The sequence below is a fragment of the Acanthochromis polyacanthus genome, chromosome 11, assembly GCF_021347895.1.
Source record: "Acanthochromis polyacanthus isolate Apoly-LR-REF ecotype Palm Island chromosome 11, KAUST_Apoly_ChrSc, whole genome shotgun sequence".
NCBI lineage: Eukaryota > Metazoa > Chordata > Actinopteri > Pomacentridae > Acanthochromis > Acanthochromis polyacanthus.
Window position 1 is genome coordinate 30044196 of NC_067123.1, and position 27798 is coordinate 30071993.

A 27798-nucleotide genomic window follows, 5' to 3' on the forward strand; every position below is an offset into this window, starting at 1 on the left:
CTTATGAATCTTGAATTTTTATTCCATTTATTATTTTACTTAATATTTTTTTGCTTGTAAAGTGCCTCTTTGTATCATATAATGCTATATAAATAAACGTTTAATTTTCACATCGTAGTTAAACAATTACAGCATATTCTAAAAGACACCAAAAAGTCTTAGAATTCAATATAAGTGGTAAATTATGCAGAAAGATTTTATGCAGTAATATTGAAATAATATTTAATATGTAGTGAAACAAAAACAAAAAAAAAAATCTAAATCCTGGATGGTTAAAAACATTTCTTGAGTCACCATTATTTTATGCTTTAACTCTATGTAAAGTCAATCGATGATCCAAACTAAATTATAACCCAGTTTGAGATGAAGAGATGACGTCAATCTTTGTGCTTGACAAAGAGTGATTCAGTGAGAGAGTCATTACTTAGAATCAGCAAAGCAGCTGTCCATTACAGCTTTAAGAGGAAAACACAGCACGGCTCCACCAAGAACCGCAAAGGAAGAGGAAGAAAAAGATGGTCAAAGAGAAGATCTCAGTCAGAAATGACAGGATTCTCCACAGACATACAAAAAAATGTCCGTTCTCTGGTGTTATTTTGTATTTATTGTGATATTAATGCACATTATGGTTTCATTATTTTCCTCTTTGTAATACAGTACACAGAAAAGAGCAAGAATGCTCAGTATAATGGAAGAATTTCTCTATATTTCACAGTAGGCACAAATAGTCTAAATATAAATTAAGCTTGTCTTCAATGTAAAGATTTATTGCACATAAAAAAAACATTTAAGGCTGTACAGAAATAAATAATCTGTTGAATCTACATTCATGCTACAGCCGGATGAAGGTTCACGTGAAATCAGTCGCACCGTCTGATGTGATGTGATGTGTGCTGCGTTTTAATATTGCAAATGATACAAATCTTTATATATAATTATTATTTGATTGTGCTCTTGCCCAGTTATATCAATAAGCCTTCTTTCTGCTTCATATTTGGTCACATTCTTCAGTATTAAAACAAGAGTATTTCCCTCTGATGGAATAGTTGTATAAAGGCAAATTCATTCAAGTTCCACTAGAGGGAGATGTCAGATGAAGAACTGTGGATGTCTGAAATCTCAGGGAAAAAAAAGTTCCTTATTCTAAGAAACCTTGTCCACTGTTCTGGCTCTGAGCTTCTCCTTGTTTGACGACATCCATAAACTCAGATCACGAGTGTCCGTTCATGTGTGAGTGTCAGCGTCGTGTGTTGACCCAGCTGAGGGTGTAGGAGCTGTGAGCGTTGGCTACTGTCTTCTTCAGGATGCTGTGACCCTCTCCTGCAGAGCTGTGAACCAGCTTGAGTCCAGAGGCCTGGAAACCCTGAAGGATGCTGAACCAATAGCGCAGCACTTCCTCGTCCGTCCCCCCCACCTCAAACCCTGCCCACTGCAGGTGCACTGTGGCAACCAGATGATGGACATTCTGTAGAGCTCCCGCCTCGATCCAGTTCTGGAAAACTCTCCACTCAGCACTTAGCAGGTCAGCAAAGAGGAAGTGAACCTAAAGGAAAATACAGAAAAGAACATGTAAATTCAATTATATGGTCTGGATCTACACAATTACTATCATATATAAATGAAAGGAAAAATTGCAAATTGCTTTGCAAATATCCGAATCAGAGAACAGCTATTTTGTTCGATTATTGCAGGAGAAAAGTTAGTCAGAGCTGACAATAATTGAAAGTTTTGTCAGGCAATCACCAATCACTATTGCCAAATATTTGGAAATCAAATTAAAATCGTTATTAAATATAATAAAAGGTTCTTGGAGCACTTCTTACTCTGCCAGCCAACACATGCTCAAACTGCAGGTCTGTAGTTCCCTCTTGTGGCTGCAGGATGTAACTGGGCCATTCTGTGATTCACTCACTTAAACTGTTGCCATGGCAGCCAGGGATGGCGCAGAGCCCTGTTGCTATGGGAACGTGCAAGTAAAAGAGCTTTCTGGGTACGTTGGGGTGAAAAGACTCTAAGGTATGTTTGTTTGGCACTGTTTCTCTAAATTTCTGCCTGTGTGTGTGAGTGTGTGTCTCACTGTGTGGTGTCCCAGAGCTGCCATGACATCTGCCAGGGTTTGAGAAACACTGCCCAAGTTGCCTCTCGTCTTGTGCCTGCGCTTCTTTGGCACTCGCCACTCCAACCACATCTTGTGCTGGCTGACCACGCCTCCGTCGCCACGGTTACTCGCCAAACTGTTGCCAAGGTGACCACCAGATGCATTGGAGTTGGTGGGATCAAAAGTGTGGACTTCGCATCCTAACCCCGACACAGTCTTCAGAAAGTCTGCATCCCCCCATCCATGCTAGAGAGACAAAGACAAACATGAAAAGACAGACAGAGAGGCAGGGGAGCACAGAGGTGGATTGAAGATTATTGCATGCATGATTAAATATGCATTGGCATTGTTTATTCCGACTCCGTCAGTGATATGAATGCTCAAGCGTCTTAGCACATGCACTGACATAAGCGCACGGTTATACACCTGAAGGAGTATGCAACACACGATCCATCTGCAGCTGGAAGGAGCCAGTCTTCAGCACACAGCGACCATTGGGCTGGAGCTGCAGGGGGCTGTGCTCCCTCAGACTGCCCCGGGGATAAAACCCTGGAGCAGTTAAGCTGGGGATGGACAGTCGAAGAGAGTCACGTTAGACGGGTTGGGCAGAAGTCTGATGCAGAATTAGCCTTCGAGTAAGAAGAGAGGAAGTTCAAGAAGAAGAAGAAGTGGTTTGAAGGCTTGTCTTGTGAAATTCGTGAGAACATTTCAGACAGCAAGTCATGTCTCCAAGTGACTCTAAGTAAACCAAATTATTCCCTGGTGAAGTTCTGAATGTGTCAGTCATTTGATGAGAGATGTTCAACAAGAATACATCTGACCGACTTAAATTCATGGCAGAAATTTAATAATTAAAGGAATATTGACCAAACATCAGTACAATAAAGTAGGTTTTGCAGACATGTAAGCTTCCCTCCCAGTTCCCAGCTCTTGGTGTTGCGTAAGTCTTAACTCTTGCTCGGGAGTTTCCAGTCTGGAACTGAACGTCCTTACTGGCTCCAGATTTGGTGGAATTCTGCTGCCAGCACATTGACAGCGCCTGACTGATCATATTACTGCTATGTTAACCCCCACGCTAGTCTGCAGTCGTAAAAGTGGAGTTGTTGAAAAAGTGAAGTTTTTTTTATTGATTGCTGTTAAGGCTTGGCAGCATCCAACTCCTGGCTACAGAAGTTGGAAGTCCCATATGAGCTGGAATGCAGCCCTGAGACCATCATCGAGGGTGCTGTATATATATTGAAAACCAGTGGTTTCCAATGTAAGGGTCGGGACCTTCTCAAGGGGTCACAGGGTAAAACTGAGGAGTCACAGGGCATCATTACAAAAACAGAGAAGAAAAAAAGAAATCACTACTCAAGATTTGCCTATTTCCCTCTGACTTTTCTCTTATTTTAGTAGCTTCCCTAATAAATACAGCACAGTTTTTGGCTTTTCCAGAATCTAAAAATGATTCAAATGACTGGAAATTTTCAACCTGTGAGGAGTCACCAGCTAAAAAGTGTTGGGACTACCGTATGAGACTTTATATGCTATACTGTACCCATTTACAATTATTCATTGTGCCATGCCTCACTGTTTATCTTATTCATATTGTACATAAACTACAATTTCATGTCTGCATTGTGCCAAAACAGTAAATAAACATAATAAGCTGTTTCTGTTAGGTCATATTTATGATAATGGAGACCTTTAATGTGCCTTCACACATTTCAAACATTTCAATGAGTTGTGCTGTTTCAGTGTCTATTTATGTGAGATATTTTTACTTGACATCACTACGGTGTTTCAGTGCAGCCTACCTGTGGCCTTGTGATGTATGTGATGATACGATTGAGCTCTGATGTGAAGGATGGCTTCTCTGCCGCCCACCGCTGCACCTCCAACGCTCTGGGCCCCCCCTGGGAAAACGTGCGCATACATCAATGCATACTGTAGATACTACAGTGGAAGGAGTACCGACAGATCCAAGAGAGTCTGGGAGAAGTGGCTGAATAATGCATTGAAATGACAGCAATGTGTGTGAGAGCCCCAGGTAGGAGTGCTGAGGAGGCAGGTCACAGGCGCTGACCTCAGTCTTGCTGGTTTAACATATATTTGCCAGAGGCGCTGTAACATGCATGCAAACGCACAAAAGCCCCCCCGCTCCCCTAACTCAGAATGAACTCTGTGCTCACCATGGTAACCTCTGTGAGGGGGGGGGGGGGGGGGGGGGGGCTGATGATTCACGAGAATGAGTCAGAGAGTTTTAGCCTTGGGCAGATAAAGAGACAGTGACAGAGAAGGAGCATGAAAGAGAGAGAGAGAGAAGGTGTGAGGAGTGAGGGGGAAGGGGTTGGAGGGGTGAAGAGGGGGCACATGCACCTCCACACAGATACAGATGGAGGCTGTGAAAGTGAAGGGCAAAGACAGGAAGAGCAGAACAGCTGTCGCCTCTCTCTGATGTGGGGGTTAGTGCTGCTCACCTCCTGCCCTCACCTGTTCCATCATGTCTGCAGCAATTCAGAGCTGTGTCCAAACTGGCCCCAGCGCAATGAATAAAGTGGACACTGTGTAATCACCATTCCTGAGCTAAACATGAATGAACTCTCTATCTGCCCATTTAAGCTTTCTCTGTGCGTAAAGTGAGCAATACAGATGATAATAGCAATCATATGTGATGCAAGCGGTCAGAAACACCTGGGTTAAACTTCATTACGAACCTGGCGCGACTGCATCTCGTTCTCATCCTCATACGCGCGTCCCCCCTCCCTCCTTTCTCCATCGTCCACCTCCACCTCCTCTTCCTCCTCTTCTCTCTCCGGTCCCGGCCGCCTGGACTGGCTTCCCCCACGGCGCGTCCTCCTCTCCGGCTCGATGCTGATCACGGAAAAGGCCACCGTTCCGTCCGGCTCCTGCCCCCCAACCCACACCCGAGCAGCTTCAGGTAGCCGTGTCCCGACGACGAGCAGCTGGAGAGCGAGGAGAAGCGGCGGGATCAAGAGGAGCAGGATTCGCGAGCGCACGGAGAGACCCCCGCGGCCCCACCACCGCGCACTGGTCCGCATACCTCCTTGGTGGCAGCGGCGGCACCGGGGATCATCTCCGGCGCGGTGCCCTGCATGTGATTAAAGTTTTCTCTTTTTTTCCCTTTCCTCTCTGGAGGGCAGCGAGGAAAGTCCCAGCTGAGAGCTCCCCTCCTCCTTCATTCCTTGCTTTCTCCTCCTCCTCGTTGCCCTCAGGGGGAAAGTTGTGGTGACGAGGTGCATTCCTCAGTCAGCGGTGGTCTTGTTGACACACTGACTGCTGTTTTATTTAGGCCAGAACTTAGTCACAAGTAAATGTTGGACAGAAAATGACTTGTCTTATAGGGAGGCAAAGAACTCACACGTTAAAGAACCGAAAGGCTTTTAAGTTTGTCAGGCAAAATGATGACCTATAGTTTATATTACACTATATAGTATAAAACTGTCATGCTAATGTAAAAAGCTAAATATAAAAAGGTTATTTTATAGTTAACAGTGACTGCTATTGTTCCACCAAACTAATATGAGTGGTGACTCTAACTTCACTGATATATAATGTTGAAATGCCTTGAATTGGCTTTACTAGATTACAGTGTGAAAAAGAAATCCTTTTTATCTCAGTGTGTTTTTGTGCATTTACAAATATCAACGTCTAATGTAAAATAACATTACATATCCATAACATTTCCATTTTTTTTGACAAGACTCTTTTTTTTTTCTAAATAAGAAAGCTGGTAAATATACTTATACATTTACCATATTTTTTTCGTTTTCTTTAATAGAGGGCTTCAAGGTTAATAGTGTAACTAAATGCGTAAAATTAGATTAGATCCGTGACAATAAACAAAAAAGGAAGCATTGGTTCTACAATTTTTCATAGATGTGTTTGTTAAATGAGAAATATCTTGTAAATCACAGAAGCTTTTCACTACAAATTATTGTGTTTTCATCATTTAAGTATTATATATAATACTTAAATCTATATCTATCATTTTTATCTATCATTTAAAACAAAGTTGACTCAAAATATGGAAATTATTGTATTTTATGGGATGGCTTTTTCACAGTATAATGCCTCAGTATCACAGTTTTGTTTTGTTTGATATTTTATTCTCTTTTTTATAGTGTAATGTCAATTAAATATTTAGGCCATTTTACATTACTTATACTCCACTACATACAGACAGGTGACAAATTGAAAGGAGAACCTGGATGACTCCTACAGTGAGGAGATCTGATGACTGTTATTCTGTGGTTGGCATTTTGTTGGCTCACCTGTTCCCGAGAGGAATGTGTTACTACAAATCAATACCACGTTGTTCAGAGTGATAACCTCTATCCTGTGATGAAGGATTTCTACCCTAATGGGAGTGGTCTCTTCCATCAGAAAGATTATACATAACAGATTATACGTAGTTATATTAAAACACTGCTTGAACTTGCATGAATATGTATATCACACATTCCTGCATATGTACATCAGCACATTTTGATGATTATACTTCAGTACTTTTACTCTGTGGTGGAGTATTCTGAAATGGTGGTATTTGTACTTAACAAGAGAAATAGTGGACAAATATAGTAAATTATTAAATACTTATATCTGCTAAATTGGGGGATTTAATGTGTTGCCTTGGCTTACACCGTACTCATGTTACAGATGATGACAGATAAGAGTTGTTAAACTTGCTAATAGCATAGGTTAAAGTTGGCTGTAGAAAATAAACATTTGTATGCCAATGAAACGGCAGTGTTTTATACAAATACAGTACAAAGAAAAAGCCTGACAGAGAGCTGTTGCTCTGCACCCTCCCCCTCTCTGTCTGTCATGTCGTGTTGTTGACAGTACGTGTCCCCTTCCACCATACAGTGGAATGTCACAGCAAACACATTTCCTCCGGCCATGTCTGAGTCTATTTAGTCAGCCTGTTGACAAACTGTACACAATATGCAGCCAGTAAACTTCCCCCATCTGCTTTCTTTCTCTCTCATTCTTTCTGGTTGTCTGGCACAAACATGCGTACACACAAGCTGCAGATGTACAATATTTGCTGTACAATAGCAAGTTTCCCTGTGAGGACACCGAGTGAGCATTGGGTCCTTTCCTCTCAGCTCCCTGCTAGCACCAGCTTTTACTTTGTGCTTTAATACAATTCCTTATTTGGATGAGGAATTCTGAATCTGCAGTTTTGTGCATTTTGTTTCAGTGGCTTTAAAACCTCTTCGACACCCTTTTCTGATTTCCTCAGTCTGGTTTCTTTCTTTTCCCTCCAACACATCCTCCCATGCTCTCCCCGCCATCCATTCCTCTCCTCCCCTCCCTTTCGCTCCCTGTCGAATTGTGTCCTTGACTGAACTCACTCGCTCACAGTCCCAGACAGCCTGGGCAAAGCCCAATACTTGGGGAGGCTCTAAAACACACGCATGCACGCACAAATATGCCCACACCTCCCTTAATCCGTTAAAGAAGCTGTACGCTAAAGACACGATTACCAATGGCAAGAACAGAATGTGTATTTAAATATTTTGCACCTCAGATACATACATGATATGTAACAGACAGATATACAATTTTTTTCATCACAAAAACCACCAAACAACACAAGACCACAGAAAAAGAAGGGAGAGAGTGAAAGAAAGAATGAGGCCCCGCCAAGACTTTTGTGTCTGGGGAACTTCACTCCTTTTGACCCCACAGGCACGCACACACACTCATATGCACACATATATGCACACGTACACACAAATACATGCATTACTGCGGTCACGCGAATGCACCCTCTGTCTCACACTCGCACACAGAAAACAAGAGTCTCTTTGGGGCCATTGTGTAATTTCAATGTCTCTTTCCCTTGTAGTTAAAACAGCAAAACACAGGATGTTGAGTCTCCATGCTGCAGTCCTCCCCCCCAAGAGCAGAGAAACCATGGCAGAACGCAGAGGAGGGCAAGTTGATGACGGGCCTTCGGAGAGAAGAGAGGCCCCCTGGCTTGGAGCTGGAGTCATATGTACAGATGCTGGTATTTCAAGAGCAGAAACTGATTTAGTCCACATTTCTCTTATGGGACACAACACAAGGAGTGCACAGAGTGGGACATTTTGCTAGGCTCATGGTATTTAAAAAGTTGATTTGGGCTCAGATGCGGTTCATGTTAGGGCACAAGACAGAAATGCCAGGTTAGTGAGTTGAGTGCAGATCACGGTTGCTGGTTTAGCAGAGGAAAGGGAAGTTGGGAGTAAACAGACAAAATAAACAGAGGGAGAGAGAGAGAGAGAGGCGTGTGATCCTAGTTTTTCTATATTGCAGATGTACAGAACAGAGCCGGAAAGATTTGGCGAGATGTATCACAGCGGGACTCAAAAGGATGAGGAAATAGGTTTGTCTCTGTCCGTGAGCGTCTGGTATTCATCTGTCAGCTCCTCTTGGCCGTTCCCTCGTTCCAGCGCAGAGTGTGAGCGAGTGCGCACATGTATGGTTTTATGTGTTTAGGTCGTGGACTTCTCTGCACATGCGTGTCTGTTTTTGTGTGTGTGTGCATTTGTGTATGTGCATGCTCGGGTATGTAAGTTGCGGTTGATCTTGATTGTCAATGCTGGAGAATTAAAGCTTTACTGTCCAAAGCTGGCAGCTAAATTCTCACCCTTCATTTCACAGTCTCTCACAAAGAAGTCCCCTTAGAAAAGAAAAAAAGTAAAGAAATGTTTGCAAATCTGTAAAAGCTTGGATTGGATGCACCTGAAAGAAACAGAGAGAGAAGGAGAGACAAAGAGATGAAAAGAGACAAAGGGAGAAGAATGAGACAAATATATTTTTGACAGTGATAAAATGACTGTGCTGTAAGTGAAGCCGTATTTCCACTGATTTGGTAATAGAAGTAATGTAGTAAATAGCATGCACACTGGTTGCTGTGTTGCAGTCCATACTTACTGACCTACGTATGTGTGCTTGATATGTTTCTTTTGAAATATGAGGTACTATAACATACATTCAAATTGACCTATAACTTTGATTTAATTGGCAAAAAAATGTGATTTTTATATATGTAGAGCAGGACTCAAACAATAAGGTTAAAGCGTGGTTGATTTATTTCAGCATTGTTTACTGGAGGAGGAATAAAAAACTGTTTAACAAACTTGGTGGCGACAGTCCTAAACATTCTCTGTGTGTTTTTTAGAGTATAATATGTCTTGAATAAAAAGGATTTATAATTCTGTTTATTATTATTGTATCACACGACAGATGCCATTTTTCCCTTCACTTGTTAAGAGATTTAAAATAGCATAGACTGCTATAAAACATTTTTGGCAACGCAATTGATTTGTGTTGTACTGCGAGACTTAAATTGCATTTGATTTGTTATCAATAAAAAGTGACCTGCTCCATTTATGGTTGAATGAAAACACTGCTACAATTGTTGCTTTTTTAAGAAATTTCATCAGCATCTTATGTTTTTTAGACTGTAATTGCACATTATAATTGTTAAGGTTATGTTTAATGGGATTTCTACTACTACTACTACTAATAATACTGCTTAATCACTGATTTGTGATGTTTTTTCCCCCCTCATTTTAATAATCCAATTAAATTTCCACGAATGTACTGCTCTGAAAACATTTGACAAGGTTTTCTATCTATCAGTGAGTAAATTGTCTGCTAGTAATCAAACACTGCAGTTCCAGTGGTGGTCCTCAGTCTGATTTTGGGCGTATTGTCGACATGAATGTTCAATAAACTCACCTGCTGTTACAGGCTGGTGACGCTGAAGCTGTCTTCATTGGCTGGGTCCAGGAGCTGGCACAGCACCCCACTAGCCTGAGCCGCCTGGGATGGGTAGCGGAGTCCCATGCCCTGGTAGGATTGCTGGGGCAGGGAGTAGCCACTAGTGTCCTCCTGATGGGGCGAGGAGTCCAGGGGAGGTTTGGGGTAAGGGGAGTGAGGCAAGGGACCCTGGCGGTGGCCTGTGCTCATGGCGTGGGGGGTCAGATCCCGCTTGTGGTGGGTCATGGCGGAAGGAGGGCTGCGTTCCTCGTAAAGCACAGGCGTTGAGTGGGAGAGAAGGCTGGGGCTGGGGTTAGAGTGTGTGTGGGAAGGGAGGTGGGTGTTAAGGTTGGTGTGTGCATTGTGGTGGGTCTGATTGTTGGTGTGGGGGTTTGAGTGGGAGAGGGGGTTGCTCTGGAGGTGTGAGGTGGGATGTGTGGTGGTGTGTGAGCTCAGGTTTGCGTGGGGCTGCGTGTTATGAGGATGTGTGTCGAGGGGAGTTGGGGTCATGTGTGTATTTGCGTTGGGGCTAGTGAGTGAATTCCCATGCGAATTTCCGTGAGGGCTCGTGTGCGGGTTGCTGTGCGAGTGCATGGCTGTGTTTGAGTGCGTGCTGTGCGAGTGCGGGCTGGGGCTGCCGCTGTGCGACGTCTGTCCATACCAGTAGGGGGAGCTGCAGTAGCTGGGGAGTCGTACTGTGAAAACTGTGGGTCTTTCGGAGGGGGACGGTGCGAGGGACTCAGTGCAGTGCCGCAGTGGGGTGTTAACCGTGGTGAGGGGGAGCAAGAGGGGGAGAAGGTCCTAGAGGGGGCGAGGTGGTATGACTGGGGCGGTGGAGGGGTGGGCTTAGGGGGGTAAGGGGGAGATGAGACACTGGGTGAGAGGGAAGAGGAGGACTCTCCAGGGTATAAGGCTGGATATCGTTCCTCTGAAGATGGTGTGGACGGGTGGGCAGAATAAGGGGAGGGGTACTCACAGGGGTCCTGGAGGTAGCTGGAAGGCGGTGCAGGATTAGGTGTGGCCAGGGGAGAGAGGCTGCTACTGTCTCCGCTGTAATAATCCAGCCCCTCCTGGAACAGCCCAGACCCGTCTGGACCTCCAGCAGACACATGTCCCACTACTGAAGCAGCGGCAGCTTTGCCTCTGCCTTTAGACCCTGATGGTCGCTCTCTCTGACAGGGAGACAGACCTCTGCCCCCTCTAGACCCTCTGCCCCGCCCTCCAACCCCTCCCCGCTTTGGCCCAGGAGTAGGTGTTGGGGAAGGACTAGATGGGGAATCAGAATGTAAACCAGAACCCCCATCTTTATCAGAATGTGGTTCAGTCCGTTTCCTGCGACCACGGCCGGGTTTGGTGGTTCCCCCACCCTGGAACAGGACGTTCTGGCTCCAGTTATATGAAGGTCCTGATGCGCTCTCATGCCAATCCATCATCAGTTTCTCCAGGCTGGACAGACTTGATTGACCCCCCTCCCCAGTGGCAGATACAGCCTCATTCTGTTTGTATATGCCACCTGTGGAGCCAGGACCACAACCAGGAGCTGCAGAGCCAAGATGTGAAGAGTCAGAAGAGGATTCTGATAAACTTTCAGGAAATGGCTGTCGCTTGGCCTTCTGGGGGGTGTAGTTTGAGATATCCAAGATGTCTTTGGACTCATTGGAGCCGTATTCACCATAGCCATGATACTGAGACCCAAAGCCTTCTGCTGACCAGCCGCCATAACCATGTCTGGAAAAAAAAAAGAAACATACCAACACATATTATTAAACACATAAATAGCACTTGAGCAACATTTCTCCTCTTGAGTGTTTCAGTTTTCACTGCTCTTTTTGCAGTTTCAACAATCAACACTGAAAATGAAAACTCTGAATGCAGATTCTGACTATGGATTGATGCGATGTGTAAGCACCATGCACATTTAGCCAACTGTTAATTACATGGTAAATGTTGCAAAATTGAAAATTATGTGTTTGAGTGAAATATTTATATTTGGTAATTCATATCTCTTTGACCCTGCTACGATCTGGCTTTTATTCATTTGCACTTTTCTTTTCTAGCGTAAGAAAATATTTAGCTGCATATTCATTTTGGTTTCAAACAAAGTCAGATTTTAATTTAATTATTGTATTTGTTTGTTGAGTATATCTTTATGACACACAAATTATTTACCTGAAGCTCCACTGACTGGAGAACTGTTTGTAACCCTCTGGGGAGGAGGAACTGAAGGGGCTACTTTTGGCCACAGACATATAGCCGCCTCCAGGTGATGTGGGTCCTGTTGACTCCCCCTTGTTCCAGGATATCCACTGAAGCCCCGCTTGGCTGATGCCTGATAGCTAGAATAACCCATCTGACCAACAGGGGTGGCCTTTCCACTGCTGTGACCAGACCCATAGGCAAAGCTGCAGTCTGAGGACCTCTGCGGCACTGCAGGAGAAGAGCAGGAGTAGCCAGAGGAGTAGTGGCCATAAGAGGCAGGGTGTGGGGAGCTGGGAGAGTGTGAGAGAGATGGAGGAGTGGATTTAGGATAGGCAGAAGTGGTGGGCGATGTTTGGGCCAGGCTGCTGTAGCTGTATGGAGGCCTGGTGGAGGAGCCATGTGTCTGGGCTGGGCCCTCCACTCCAGAGCTTCCACCTTTAGAGCTCCACTTAGGGAATGCAGGAGACCAGCTGTGGCTGGTAGCTGGGCTGGATGGCTCATAACCAGGAGTGGATGAAGCTTTGCGGGGGTCTGACTGGGAGGAGATGTCCAACAGGTCTGATGAATCATCAGAGTCGAGCAGTGATCGAAAATAACCAGCAAAAAGGCCCTGTGAGTCTTCGCCAGCTGGCCCCACCCTTCTGTTTCCTCCTGAACTGCTGTAGGCACCCCCTCTCCCCATCTCACAGGAGGAAAAACCCCCTCTTGGAGATCCACAGAGCTGATACCCACCAAAACCTTTCTCCTTGTCCATAGTTCCATCCTCTCCCCAGCCACCTGCCCCATTAGTCCAGTCCTGCCCCATGGACATCCCGCCCCCTTTAAAAGCACCATTTTTTCTTATACGTTTCTTCCTGACTTTCTCACCCCCAGGCTCTGTTCCTACCATACCCCCTCCCCTACCAACTCCACCCACACCCTTCCCCTTTTCCGAGGTAATCCGTGCTCAGACAGGGGGCTCAGTTTCCGCTTTTTTCCAATGGATTCAAAGAAGTCACTGAAGGTGCTCTTATTGCACTCAGTGCCCCCAATCCCCCCTGCTGCTCCTCCACCTCTTCCAACTCCCCCTCCTCTGCCACCCCGGGGGCGTCTAAACCCTGTGAGCCGGTGGAGCAGGGTGGATATGCCAGGGTTTTCCAAGGGCGCGTGAAAGCTTTCTGGCTCACTAGGTGTCCAGCAGCGAGGGGGAGAACAGCGGCCAGTGGCAGGAGGCTGTCGGTTTAAAAAGGCCAGCTTGGAGAGAACATCCCCATATTCTGTTTTCACATCATTTGTGTCATTAACATAGGACGGATAAGGAAAAGGGAGTTTAGTCCGACGGCGCCTCCGGGGCTTTTTGGGCTGGTCTCCATTACCACCAGGGTTCACAATATTCTGAGGCTCCCCCTGTATTCCTGGCAGAGCCTGTTTAGGAGGTCGCCCACGTCTGCGTTTGAGAATAACAGGGAGCTCTCCCGGAGGGAACATCACCATCACACTTTTCCCATTGTTTTTCATGCGGAGAAGTGCGGTTGGCTCTCGAACTGCCTCTGAGCCCTCCACACTGCCATCATTAACTTTCTCTGTCCCCGTGACTGTCTCCAAATTAGAAATTTTGTAGCTTTTCTGTCGTCGACTAAGGCTGACAGGAATGCGAGCCACTTTGACCACAATCCTCCTCACCTGAAAAGCAGAGACCAACATAAAACATGTGCAACTGCAAATTGTCTAAACATCTTCTGGAATTGTATGTAATGTCAAGAAGAAACTAACTTTAAATCAACTTACGCCAACAAAGCGACCACGTCTGCGGTTACTGGGAGGACATAACCCCAACTCTGCAACAGGTTCTTCCTTCATAGTTAGCAGAGGTGCAGGGAAGGTGGACGTATTCACAAAAGGCAGATGACTGGTAGCACGTTGTTGGAGGGCCTGGGCTGCCTGGCGCTGTTTCATTACACTTTTAGGACCTGCTTTATGGACAGATTTGGGTGCGGGCCTAGACCTGGATTTTGGTCCTGGTCTATGCCCAAGTCTAGGCCCAGGTTTGGGAATAGCTTTAGGAACAGGTTTAGGTACAGTTAGAGCAAGAGGAATGTCTGTATGGAAGGTGGGTGTGGGGAGAACAGCCTCAACAGTGGAATGCTCTTCTTTTTCTCCAACAGCCACCTCCTCCTCTTTAACACTGAAGATTTTCTCCTCTAATACTTCGTCATCCTCCTCTCCCTTTTCCCTCCCTGCTCTTTTCTCTCCATCCTCTATGCTTCGGCGGAGGCGAGAGGATTTGCGCAGGTGACAAGGAAAGCGGGGACGTCCAGAGCTGCGCAGTGCATACTTCTTTTCTGTCTCTACAGGAAGAGGAGAGGAGTCTGCATTTGGGTTTGGGACAGCAGGGGCTGGACAAAAGTGAGAGGGAGTGTCTGTCTCTGTAGTCCGGACTGGGGCTGCTAGCTGATTGGTGGAGGCAGAATGATTGCCAAGTGCCAAAGACAAGGGCTGAGGTGAAGCTGTGTGCATGGCTTCTGATGTGAGAGTTTTAGAGAGTTCAGGCCCTACAGAACCTGTATGTGTGTTGATATCCATATGTGAGTGTGAAAAGGCCTGTGCATGCACATCTGGGTCTATGTGTGTTTGCATGTTTCTAAGTGTCTCTGCAAATGTGTGTGTCTCAGTGGTGTGAGTCTCTGTCTGCCTCCGCCGGCAGGTGCTGTGCCCCAGCCTTCTCTGTAGATGGAGGCCGTTGGCCAGGGCGGAGGGAGAGGAGGGGGGGATGTGGTCAGAGGTCACCAGTGCCAGTCCATCTTGAGAGGGGTCCTGGAACCCCCCCTGGAGCCCGAGCTCCCTGGTCCAGAACTCGGGCCCCTCCAGCCCCTCCAGGTCGGTGATGCACCCCTTCTCCTCTGCCTGAGTTTCACCACAGCCCACTGGAGCCCCAGTTTGGCCTGTATGTAGGTGATCTGACAAGCCACTCATTCAGTGCACAGTTTTGCTGGTACTGAGGCAGGAAAAAGAGGGATGTTTTCAGCTGTATGCAAATGAGTATCTCTTCTTTGTTGCTGTCCTCCTCTAACAGCTGGCAAGAGACTTCAAACACCTAAAAACAGAAATAAAAACAATTGGATGGGAAGTCCATAAATACTTTGATATCTCCTTGATTCATTCAGGACATGTAATTCATATGCCTAAACTCTAAACACACTGGTTACTGCAAGACATCACACACGCTGTACAAATGACTAGAATTATTCCTTTGCAACTTAATGCCAACCAGAAAAGTTGCATTCTGGCCCATCTATGTTTGTCAGGACTCATGCAACATACTTAATGAAGACAAAGTTGAAGCTGTGACAGTAGAGTATGCCTCAAAAACAGATGTTGGCGGCACAAATTTGGTACAAAGGAGGTACAAATTCTAAAACTTGAATCTTTAACCAGAGAGAGAGTATCTATGCAATCAGCAAAGTTTCAAGTGCGCATCCAAAATGTGTGTCATCAATTCAGTAACTGACCAAATGTGAAATATGGTCACAATCTCCCCTTCTGTTTGTGAGTTACGGCATTGAAAAAGGTTTTTGCTTACAACATTATCATGTCACACTGAAGCTGACCTTTGACCTTCAGGATATAACATAGCATCACTTCAATATTTAATCTTGCTAGACATTTGTGTGAATCTTTTTCATAATTACGGCACGAAGTCTTAATTTATGGCCAAAACATCTTTTGTGAGGTCACAGTGACCTTGACCTTTGTCCACAAAAATGCGATCAGTTCATCCTTCAGCCCAATTGAACATATGTGCAAATTTGAAGAAATCCCCTCACGGGGTTCAGGAGATATCGTGATTAAGATTGAGACAGGTGGAAGGTGAACAAATGTCCGTACGTATGCATGGACAAACAAGACAACCGAAAAACATAGTACTCCAGACACGACCAGAGCCGGTGCGGAGTCTTAAAAATCCAACATTTACAGATCAGAATTGTGATTGTGTGATAGAATCGTCAACATTTTGGCAACAGGCCAAAAACTTAATCTGTAATGCACTCTCTTCTATTAACTGTGCCACCCACACAGCAGCATTACAACATTAGATTACATTTACCATTCATATCCTGCTCAATTGGTTGCTTTTACCGAATGGTCGTGGCGCTGATTCTGATTTTGATTCTGAGTTGAGCCTCACTCTGTCTGCCTGACTGGCTCTGTTCTGCAGGGGATCATTGGGTCATCAATACTGCAGTGGAGAGCTCACATACTTCTCCCTCTCCCCTCTGCTCCTGTCTTTTGCCCATGGTTGCTAGAGAGTGAGAGAAAGAAAGAAAGAAAGAAAGAAAGAATGAAAGAAAGACACAAAGACAGAGAGACAGACAGACAGAGGGAGGGACGGAGAGTTGAAGAAGGTGGGAGAAACAGAGAGTCGGGAAAAAGAAAGGAGTGTGGCAGAGGGTGGAGCAGAAAGAAAAAGAGAATAAGAGATTAGTACATGATGTCACAGCATGCATCAGACCAGACTAGAATCAGTATTTTGGTGAGGGCTGCACCATCGCACATCAGACGCAATTATTTTGGAGAGATGACTTGCAGTATATATTTTCAAAGTCTAATTGTGGCTCGTATTTCATTTTGATGTGTTCCAGAAGCACATATAAGCCAGAAACTGGATTTCCACACATACTGTTGATCATCACTACATGACGATGACCAGACTCACAGGATTGTGTATTGTCTTTGGGATTGAGTGCATTTTTCCACGTATAAATCTTACGATATTTGAGTGAGAAAGAATAAAAAACAACCCAACATTACAATCTCACACACACAGACGCACACACGAACTCACACACTGCACGCCACATCTCGCCAAAACTATTCAAATGCATTACAAAGCACTAGACTTGGAGGGTGCAACAAGAATGAGAATGTGTGAATAATCACAGCCACCAGGGGGAAGCAGAGAGGTGATGAATAGAGAGGTGTTAAGAGGATGGAGAGATGAAGGTGACAGAAAGACAGGAACGGTGCAGGGATTATAGGAACCCAGAGTAGAGCACAAGTACAAACATCCAGAACACAGAGGAGTATTTGGAAATCTGGACCACATGTGCTGTCAGACTCACATGTCACTATGTGCACTCACACATTCAAACAGTAATACTAATACAAGCATGCGTGCAACATTTGCAGGCATATATGCACATGGCTGGCTCCAACACTGTACCACACACAGTCCACATTCAACACAATTATGTCCATCGTCTGATCTCTGCCTCTCTTTCCAACATATGGCTCTGATTACGAGGGAGGGAGAAGGATAGAGAGTGAGAGAGAAAGAAGGGGATGTGGAAGGGAGGGAGCGAAAGACATTAGAATGAGTGGGAAAGTATGAAAGGGTGAGAGACGGAGGAAGTACAGGGAGGCGAAAGTAAGGATGGACGAAAAAACAGATTTGAGCAATTTCAGAAAAATGAGGGAGAAAAAGCTGGTTGGGGAGGTGGAGGGAGCAGAAGAGGACAAAGCAGTGGAGGATGAAGAGGAGGAGGGAGAGTTTTCCTGTAGCAGAGTTTTGGGCTGCACACATGGAGCGGAGCAACCTCAATGTTCTTCTGCTCTGAGAAATGACACAACTGGGACAGACAAACATGGAGATGAACACACAATCACACGCACACAATTACACACGATACACATAATTTCTTTAACCCCCAGTACCCACTCCCTCCTAGGGCCGCTCCTGCCTCCCTCCTTCCCTCCCTTCTCTACCATTCTCATTCTCACTTTCTCTCCGGTCTAATTAACAGCGCTCATTAATTAAGGCTTCATCTGACCAGTTTGTGAGAGAAGAAGAACGCATACTTTAATTAAAGATTGCGTCACATGTGCTTACACATACGTGCACACGCTGTCACAGACACGTGGGCGCACATACCAACACACAAACTCACATGCTAATGTGCCCCCACAGCTTCATCCTCCCACACACTCGCACATCGATTTACACATAAAGACAGACGTATCACGCACACATATGTACTCATGCACGATCACACACAAAACAAAGACACACAAATATCCCTCTACTGTGCTCTGCGGGGGGCATTCTGACAGGGTTGAGATGCCAGCCAATCAAACACTCCCACTATGATTCATTGTTTAAGCAAACACTCCTGGCATCCATCAGCCGCCATTCTAATATAATCACCGTCATACGTAGCAAATGCGTTTTGGTGCATTTTACTGTGAATGGCTCTGGGGCTTTGGAACACACAGTGGCGTAGTATTGTCTCTGTGAAAACAACCGATGGTGTGCGCTGTACCCACATGATGATCTGTTGAATCCGTCTCACAAAGAGCAGCTCTCATATGAATGACACTGTTTGAACTGTTTTGATCTTGTACGTGTTTTTTATCCTCTTCTAAAAGTTTTCGGTGGTATTGTACGCATGCAGGAGCGGCAACAACAACGCAACATGCCACAGAGCGTATGTGTGCACATGCCAGTGTGAAATCAGGGGCTAGAGCTTGTCAATTTCCAGTTTGGGCAATTGCCCTGTTGTGCATAGTCTGATGACTCTGTACATGGTAGCTGTACAGCATATCTATTCTCTTCCCATCTATCTCACTGCCACAAAGGCTTGCAGACTCACAGGCCTGCCAGCAGAAACCCTCAATGAGGAACTAGACCCTGTGTGTATGAGTGTGCGAGTGTTTGTGCACACTCGCGCGTGTGTGTGTGTGTGTGTGTGCCTGCGAGTGTGCACGCGTACGAGTGTGTCTTCCTGGGTGTGTTTGTAAAAGCACTCACTGAGCTCTAACGGGTGTGCAGTTGTTGCTAAGAGACAGGCAGCAGCACCGAAACAGCATGGGGGGGTGTAAGGGAGGGGGACATAGAGGAGAGAGAGAGAGAAAGAGAGAGAGAGAGAGGTAGTGAGAGAGAAGAGGTGAGGGGGAGGAGGGGGGAGCTCCACAGAGAGGTTTAGACAGATAAGAAGGAAGGGGGGATAAAACAGAGAGAGGGAGCGAGATGGAGAAAGTGTATGTGAGGCCAGGAGAGAAGAGGAGAGGTTGGGAGGAGGAAGTGGGTCAGGGGGTCCACAGAGACTGAGTGACACCTTGTAGAAACTCAGCTACCATCAGCCTCTCGTTCCTCCACATCACCTCAGCCCTGATGCAACCTCAACCTGCAGCGCTAACAGCCTCCAGCCTACGTACAACAATGGAATCTGTCGACAAAAAAGAAAACAATGCAAAAGACAGTTGATAAAACAACTTGGCGCCTATCTGTTTTCAAATCATCTGTGCATCTTCAGTGTGTAAAGGTGGAGAAAGAAGTGTGGCAGGTTGTATTCCAGATGGGAAATGTGACCGAGTTTGGCAGTGAAACACTGTGTGTAACATGATGTTACCCAGCATCGCTTTAAAGTGGCCGACTAACTGTAAATACTCACTGTGTAGTAATCAAATCAAGCACTTGACCATAAATTATATGTCTCTGAGTGACGAACAATATAATTAGGAACATATTTGTAATTCATATTGTTACATCAGTTTGAGGCTAAAAGAAACAAACTTTATTTATCTTGAGCTGCATCACAGAACACACTAAAACAACCCCATTTAACATGAGCAGAACCTAAACGTCCACTTAAGATAATAGGCTTACATATGGGATTTGAAGGCGATATTTTTCTTCCCCAAAAGTTTTCAATATTTGCTCTTCGTACTGTACAAAGTTGAGCCAATCTCTGCAAACTTTTAATTCAGCTAAATTAACAAAACAGTAAAATTTAAGTTTGAAGGTCCTGCCTTGACTGCAGTGCGCTGTAGCCCAACAGGCCGTAAGAATGAGCAACAATTTCAGCACATCCAAACTCTTCTAATCAACAGACCTGGATTGTCTGAGCTTGAGGTGCTAAGAGTGCCAAAGAGGGGGAGGAATGTAATACACACAAATCACAGCACCAGGGCCAACATGCTTGCACACAATTTACCACCAACAACCCTTCAGAACTGAGCTGAACTTTGGGCTTTGGTGGGCAGCAGCTCCATGCACACACGTCAGTCAAACAGAGACGGTCCAGCTAACTCACTCATACACAGACCCTCACACTCTCCTTCACTCTGACCTCTCCTCTCTGTCTCACCCACTCACATCCCACCCGTCCTGCTGCCTCACCTCCACTCCCCCATCCAAAAAAAGCCCACCACCACCACCTCCTCCCCAGCTGCAGGAAATTCCTAATGATCTCCATCATCAGTGTGCACGCTGTATCTCCTGCCAAGAGCAAGCACGTGCACGCACACACCATACACGCACACAAAGCGTATAAATGAACAGAGACCAACACATAAACCATATGTGCAGACAAACAAAAAGGCAGACAGACGTTCAGAAAGACAGACACACATCTAACATAAACAGACTTCACACAGACCAGATACAGTGGCAGCTCAGCCAAGGATGCACACAGGGGACTGGAGAAGTAGCTCAAAACACTAGACAACACAAAACCAGGACCCCCCACCCCCATCTGACTGTCTCACTATCTGCCTGTCTCTCTCCTGTTGTTTCTGCAGGAACCTACATGCTGTAGTTATTTTAAGATGAGGAGGACTGTATTACCCCTTCCTCTTCCTTCCTCACCCCCTCCTCACTTCTATTCCTCACTGTTCCTTCTCTCATCTCTCTAGCACCCCCCGCCACACACCTCCCGCCCCCAGTTTCTCTCCCACTCCCCAACACCCCTCCCTCAGCTTCAACTCAGCCTGACACTCTCTCTCTCTCCTCGCTCTCACTCCTCCTGCAGGCAGTTTCCTGGCGCTGCTGATGGCCGTCCCTCAGTCAGGTCGTGTGACCAACCACGCCAGCTGGGGAACAGCGAGGAGTGCGCACACGTGTTCATGCAAAAACATACAAACAAGGACGCAGGCGGGGATTAGTGTGGAGACACACATGCAAATACAAGGAGATGAAACCAGCCACTTAGGTGCACACACAGAAACACTCCCACTTAGAGTTCACACAGGTGCACACACACAAAGTTGGCATGAACACACAAACAAGCGCGAGCAGAGATGCACGCTCACACTCCACGTAGTCCTGCTGATGAGAGCCCACAGACTCACTTAAAAACCACACATACCAACACGCTTAAATGTAGTCACGCATATCTAACTCACACACAGAGGACACACAAACCAGATGCTTGGACCCCGACACACACTCAGACCTTGAGGCCAGTGTTTTGGAGAGGGGCCTCTGTGCTGCGGCCCTGACTTCCTGACTCCACCTCCTCCCTCCATACTCCTGTTCCACAGTTGCTGTGGGAGACGCTGCTGCAGCGCCCGTTGCCAAGGAGAAGGCTGCTGGCTGTTTGAACAACAATGGCCGCCTTGTGAACATTCCAACTGTAGGTACTGACAGCTCATCAGCCACAGCCTCAACATACACACCTCTCAAAAACGCACACACGCACCGCTCACGCTACACACCGATGCTACACCACCACTGTACCTCTCTGGTTCTTGGCCTCGAGCCTGAGCGAGGTAACACGTTCAGACACAAACACAATGAGCCATGCACACACACACACATACACACACACATCTGTGCACGCTCTAAGAAATTATGACTTCTGCTGAGAGGATAAGAAACCCTTCCGTCCCTCTCTGTCTACCTGCATCTCTTTACCATCTCTCTCTCACACACTCACACACATGCACACACAGTGCGCAGTGCATTCATCCATCTTCCCCCTTCTCCCCGACTACTCTCTGTCTTTCTCTCTTATCTCTTTCTCTCTCCTCCCCCTCCACAGCCTCCTGCTTTCTCTCTCTCCCTCTCTCTTCACTCGCTCATCCCCTGCCTCTCTCTCCCTTTCCATCTCAGGAAGTGTGTGTTCTCACTCTCACGCACACACACACACACACACACATACATACTATCATCCTGGCACGCACACATGTGGAGGACACACATTCACACACAGAAAGAGACACACACAATCTCTTTCTCTCCTGGAAGGTAGCGAATCTTTTCGTCCCTTGGGGGCATACACTTCCTCAGAGAAAGAGGGGGAAAGGGAAAGAAGAAAGAGAACTAGAAACAAGGGTGGAACGGGCAAGAGAGGAAGAGCAGGAGGAGGAGGAGAGGAGGAAGAGGAGAGAAGAAAGGAGGCGAAGAGGGTGAAAACTATATTCACGGCGGGGATTTATAGACAGACCTCTTAGTGCTCTGATTATCTGTTCATATTGATGGGACGACATTGAAGCCACGCCGGTGGAACGTTGAGACGGCGCTGAAGCCAAATTGGGTGGTGGGGTGGTGGGAGGAGGAGGATGGGGGGGGGGGAGGAGGGGGGTGTTGAGGAGAATCACTAACAAGTCTCTGCTTATCCTCTGACTCACTGTTTTTAAACACACATACCCAGACACATGTATACGCACACTCGCGCCGCCAAAAACAAAGATAACACACTGACACACAAGCGCTGAGCCACATAGAAATCAGCCATACTGTACATGTGTGAGTATGACGATAGGTGTGTGTGCGTGTTCTGAGTTTGTGTTGAGTGCCAGACACATAGAGATGCTTTTGTGTGTGTGTCTGCGTGTTTTCCCCATCTCTCGCTCCTCTTTAATAATTGAGCTGATTCTGTCCAGCTTGTTAGGGAGGTACACAGCAGCTTCACACTCTGTCTTTCTCTCCTTCTCATCTTTCTCTCCTTGTCCTTCCATCTTGCCGCTCTCCCTTCATTTATCAACCCCTTTCCCTTCCTGACCTCTCTGTCCTCTCTGACTCTCTCTCTCCCTCCCTCCCACCCCTCTGTCCCTTCCCCCCGAGCTCTCCTCTCCCTCCTTCTTTGCAAATCCCTGTTCTTTGACCTCTCCCTCGCCTCTTGCAGTTTCGCCCTCCTCCTCCTCCTCCCCCCCCCTCCTCCGCCTCTCTACTCCACCTCGCTGCCCTCCATCATCCCTCTCCTCTTCCCTCCCTCCATCCTCCGGAGGTGAGAGGTCGAAGCTTCCTCTCCACTGTCAGACTCAAACCGGCTGCAACCAGCCCTGTGGGGGGGAGGGAGGGAGGGAGGAATGGTGTGAGGGAGACGAGGAGAATGAGGAGGTAGGTGAGGAAGGACATATAGGAAAGGAGAGGAAGGAAAAGAAGCGGGAGGAGAATGAGATGGGACTGGCTAAAGGACAGGTATACGTGGGGGGCAGAGGGGTTAAAAAGAGGGAAGGAGGCGAGAGAAAAGAGATGGGGAGATGTCTTCTTTTGAGTCACTGCCTTTGGCGCGGAGGAGCCGTTTTATGAATGTATCGTGTGGGAGGTGACAGAATGGAGCATACAAACACTGCTTACACTAATGCTAAATGGTTGCTGTGTGTGTGGGTGCATTTGTGTGCGCTTGCCTGTGTGTGTGTGGGAGTTGAACCACGTTTTTACCTGCCTGTGGCAAAAGCTATTTCACTTCAGGTGACGATTAGATTAATAGGAGTCATAAAAGACAGGACCCTTTACCCCAAGGACAAAGTAATGGCTAATTATTTTTTCGCCAGTAGTAGAAGCTTGTTGCATTATAAAAATGGCAAAAGTTGGAAATTATTCCGAAAAATGTTCTGTTACTTTGCATGAAAATTCGACGTCTTACAGTATATGAAGCTAGTTGTTTTTTAACAACAAGCAGCATACAGAAAAACAGCTCTGATTTGGAAACAACAGCGATAAAAACACTGACATAATTTGCATCTCAATGCTCAGTTTACACTTAGAGCTGTCAAGAGATGGATCTAAATGCTCTATTCAACCAAATTCCGTCACTGTAAAGCGATGTGAACTGCTTATGTGAAGCTGTGCCCTAAAATCAATTTCTCATGTAATTTATGAGGCGTTTCAAGTACCGAGTTAAAAATCCTGAATCATTCACTTCTGTGATGTAAATTTCCGAGGAGTTCAAACAGGAGTGTGAGCTGATGCTCACAAAACATCTGTAACTGAAAAAAAATAAATCTATTTGTTGTGTTTGACAAATCTTGTAGAAGCCAAAATCCTTCATCATAGCTGTACAGAGGATCGATATTTGAACAGATTCAAATTCTGGTTGGATGTCTTTTCAGATTTTAACTTCTGAAGCTCTATCTGATGGCATTTTTTGTGTGTCACTTGAATTTGAGATAAAAGATTATTTGCACAACCACAAAGAGTTTTACATAATGACATTTTCTCTGAAGTGAATCTACTTCATGTTCAGAACTGATGCATCAACTCTTCAAACCCTCCATTCAACCATTCAACAGGTTGCACCATCCTGAATATGACTCAAAACTTCCCCAGACACCGGGAAATCAGCGGAAGTCGACAGATGTACTGTACCATCCAGTGTTTCATGTGTCTGTGTGCGTTTGTGCGTGTGTATACATGATTATGTGTGTCCACTCTGTCTTCTCCATCTCCATGACGACCTCCATATCAAGAGGACGTCTGACTACGGCAACCTCACATGCTGATAGGCAGAGAGAGAAAACAGGTGATTGGTTGAGCTGTCGGCTGTCATATCAGCAGGGTGTATCTTTGTGACACTGCAACACACACACACACACACACACACACACACACACACACACACACACACACACACACACACACACACACACACACACACACACACTGACTTGTCTGTGCCATCAACCTACACGCCTACGAACTGCAGCAAGGCGCAAACAAAAGGTACTTCCAGAGCACAAACACACACTTGGCAGTACACATGTGTATGCACACACACACACACACACACACACACACACACACACACAGATTTGAGACGAGATGTGGTGTGTTAGGTGCGCTGACCCTGCCAATGAGGACAGGAGGAACATCAACGGAGCTACAAGGCCGTTGCTATGACAACTAGCCCCGCTCACACAGGTAGGAAGCACAATAGGCCTAAGCTGTTATATGTTCACATTCTCTGTGTTTGTCACACACACACATATTCACACACATTCAGACACGCGCATACACACACACACACACACACACACACACAGCCATGCACTCAAGACAAGTCTGACAGACAGCGGCAGAATGCCAAGGTAAGGCCATTTCCTTTTCATTCCAGCATTCACAGGGCTGAAATTATTCATTATGTCCAAGTGGACCTGCCAATAAGAGAACTCACTCTTCAACCAGCGACTGAGGGAGTGAGACTGGGCGAGTGTGAGACAGACAGACAGGCAGACAGACAGAGCATCACTCTGCATACTAACAGCACCTGCACTAGGGCAGCCTGTGCACGTCTCTGAGGGGCCCTTAAATAACGAACTGTCACTGCCCAGACACTGACATTGACTTCTCTCATCCTCTCTCCCCTCTCCTCTCTTTCAGTTTCTCTGCACTCTTTTTTCCTTTATCTCCACCCTCCACCACGACCAACACCACCACCTCCTCCTCCTCCTCCCTCCAACTAAACCACAGACAAGAGCTGATAATCACCACCATGAGTATGCCGTGCCTCCAGCTCACCGGCTCTGTTGCCACTGCAGGATGTGCTGCTGCTGTTGCTGCTGCTGCTGTGTCCTGCCTAACTGCCCTGACAGCTCAATGGGGGGGGGGAGGAAACCCAGAGGGGGGGAGGAGGGGGAGGGGGCTCTCACTGGGACTCTCCTGTTTATATGTGAAGCAAACATCTGTCCATCAGCAGGAGGAGTTGGGCTGACAGTCAAGCCAATGGTATGTGTCACTAAATTTATCATGAGAAAAGTCCCAACAAACTCACCCACAGGTAAAAAAAAAAAAAAAAAAATCTATGGAGAAAACAAATAAACAAGAGAGAGGCTGTGTGTGCCAGCAGTGTGACAGTACCTGGGGAGGTACTGTACACTGCTGCCCTGCCTACACTGTATATATATTCAGTGATAATGATGTTAATAGGTGAGAATGTTGTAAATAATCAGAAAAACAGGTGGGGGTACACAGGGTTCATTGCGCGCACATTCAACTACACTGCGTGAGTAGTCTGTGTGTGTGTGTGTGTGTGTGTGTGTATACATCATCATTTAGGATCTCACCACACACGCTGCGTGCCCACAGTAAAGCCCAGATGACCCAGCAGCACGAGCAGTACGCATGCAGAGCTCCGCCCGGTACCGACGTGGTTAATGGAAGAGAAAAAAAAATACTCAACCAGAGGTGCGCAGCACAGCTGGCTGAGTGGACAGTAAGCAAATGTTTGGTACATAAGACGCGGCACGCGCACTCACCGGTGGAGAGAGACGGAGTCTGGGGGCTCGCGTTGCCTGCTGCTGCGGAGTTAAAGCTGGCTGGTGGGGCTGGCGGGGCTGGCGGCTCACGCGGCTGTCGGTGGCGGGGGCTCGCTCCTCTTCTCGCCCGGGTCACGGAGCGGTTGCCTCGGCGGCTGCGGCCGTCGGCGAGCAGCATTCCCCCGTCATCTGCACTCCCCGCGTCGGAGGGAGACAGTCCTCCCACATCAATGTTCAAGCGCTGTCTCCTCCCGCCGTCGCGCGCCACCGTCAACGGAGAAAACCGCTCCTCTGGCTCACATCAATATCTGCACCCACAAAAGATGGGAAAGCAAAGAGCAGAAAAAGAAAAAGCTTGCAAAAATAAGGAGCAGGGACGTTGCTTCACAGTTTTCTTCCCAGCTAAGGCGCTGACACAACCGCACTCGAGCCCGGTGCTCCGGTTTTGGTGACAGGCGCGGGACTCCCCAGTATGCGGGAGGCGAAAATCGACCGTGCGCCCGTGCGTCTCTGCCTCTGCAATTCCAGCTCTCTGTCTCTCGTGCGCCCCAGTCTCCGTTGTGCCTCTCCAACGTGCCTGACTGTCAAAGCCATCCGGGCACCCGTAGCTGGCTCCACTTTCCACCTCTGGAACTATGGGAGTAGTAGTTTTCTAAAGACAGAAAGAGAGCTCGTGAATTCAGACGGGAGCGATGGAAGGGAAGAAAATAGTTACCGGGATTCGCCTTCAACGCTTGCAAATATACAACGAGGTTTTATTATCCTGAAAAACAAGAAATTAGAATATAAATCCGTCCTGTCTATTACAAAAATGATTCAATAGTTAATATCTGTTTTCCTATAACAACATGATTTTGGTATATTCAGTGATGGAACTAGTAAAAACAGAAATTCATATAGATTTATACATGCATACATTTCAAATCCATCCAGTATTAAGATAAAATATATATATATATACTTTTTTGCCTTGACTTCAAAATCTCCTTTAAGGAGCCCTTTTAGCTCCATAAGTGAAATTAACTCAAATACATGTTCCTTCTCAGTTTCATAGTGGTACATCATGTTTTTAAAAAATGTATTACATTTGATTAGTTTTTATTAGGACTCTGCAAATAGATATTAGACTAAGGTAGTATTTTTTTTCTGGCATGTATGAACAAAATACTCAGATCTATCAAAATTACACTTAAGTACAGCACTTGAGTGAATCTACATGACAAATGATCATTGATTCAGGAGAAAAGCTTCCCGTATTTGTTTTTGTTGCTATAAATACATGTATATCAATGATAAGTAAACCTTTGAAGCCAGTACCAGTGCAGCTTGCGCAAAGGCCCACCAGCGCTTATGCTTTTACGGGAAGCTCAGAAGTTTTAAGGTCGACATGATTTTTATGAGAATGATTTTTTTTCCTTGTTTTGTTAAGCCTGTTTTAACCTTCTCTTTTATTTGCTGGTTAGGGGCACTTTATTTGAAAAACAGGAACAGGTTAGAAGTAATTG

General features: G+C 46.2%; 3 protein-coding genes across 3 annotated transcripts; all 3 read right to left on the reverse strand.

Moving 5' to 3' along the window:
- Window positions 1-589: 589 nt before the first annotated feature.
- LOC110954240 (probable methyltransferase-like protein 24) lies at window positions 590-5517 on the reverse strand. The gene is given in 6 exon segments (XM_022198691.2): window positions 590-1543; window positions 2078-2334; window positions 2337-2344; window positions 2525-2661; window positions 3898-3996; window positions 4798-5517. Coding segments are annotated over 6 exon segments (1152 nt in total). The 5' UTR covers window positions 5143-5517; the 3' UTR covers window positions 590-1237.
- Window positions 5518-10298: 4781 nt separating this feature from the next.
- LOC127536185 (AT-hook DNA-binding motif-containing protein 1-like) lies at window positions 10299-12221 on the reverse strand. The gene is made up of 2 exons (XM_051955879.1): window positions 12029-12221; window positions 10299-11587 (listed from the first exon to the last, which is right to left on the reverse strand). The coding sequence occupies exons 1-2, from the start codon at window positions 12106-12108 to the stop codon at window positions 10366-10368; spliced, it is 1302 nt and encodes a 433-aa protein (XP_051811839.1). The 5' UTR covers window positions 12109-12221; the 3' UTR covers window positions 10299-10365.
- A 608-nt stretch (window positions 12222-12829) lies between these two features.
- LOC110954239 (AT hook, DNA binding motif, containing 1) lies at window positions 12830-26894 on the reverse strand. The gene is made up of 4 exons (XM_051955876.1): window positions 26294-26894; window positions 16143-16337; window positions 13826-15131; window positions 12830-13720 (listed from the first exon to the last, which is right to left on the reverse strand). Exons 3-4 carry the CDS (start codon window positions 15008-15010, stop codon window positions 12941-12943), a joined length of 1965 nt encoding a protein of 654 aa, XP_051811836.1. The 5' UTR covers window positions 15011-15131; window positions 16143-16337; window positions 26294-26894; the 3' UTR covers window positions 12830-12940.
- Window positions 26895-27798: the final 904 nt, after the last annotated feature.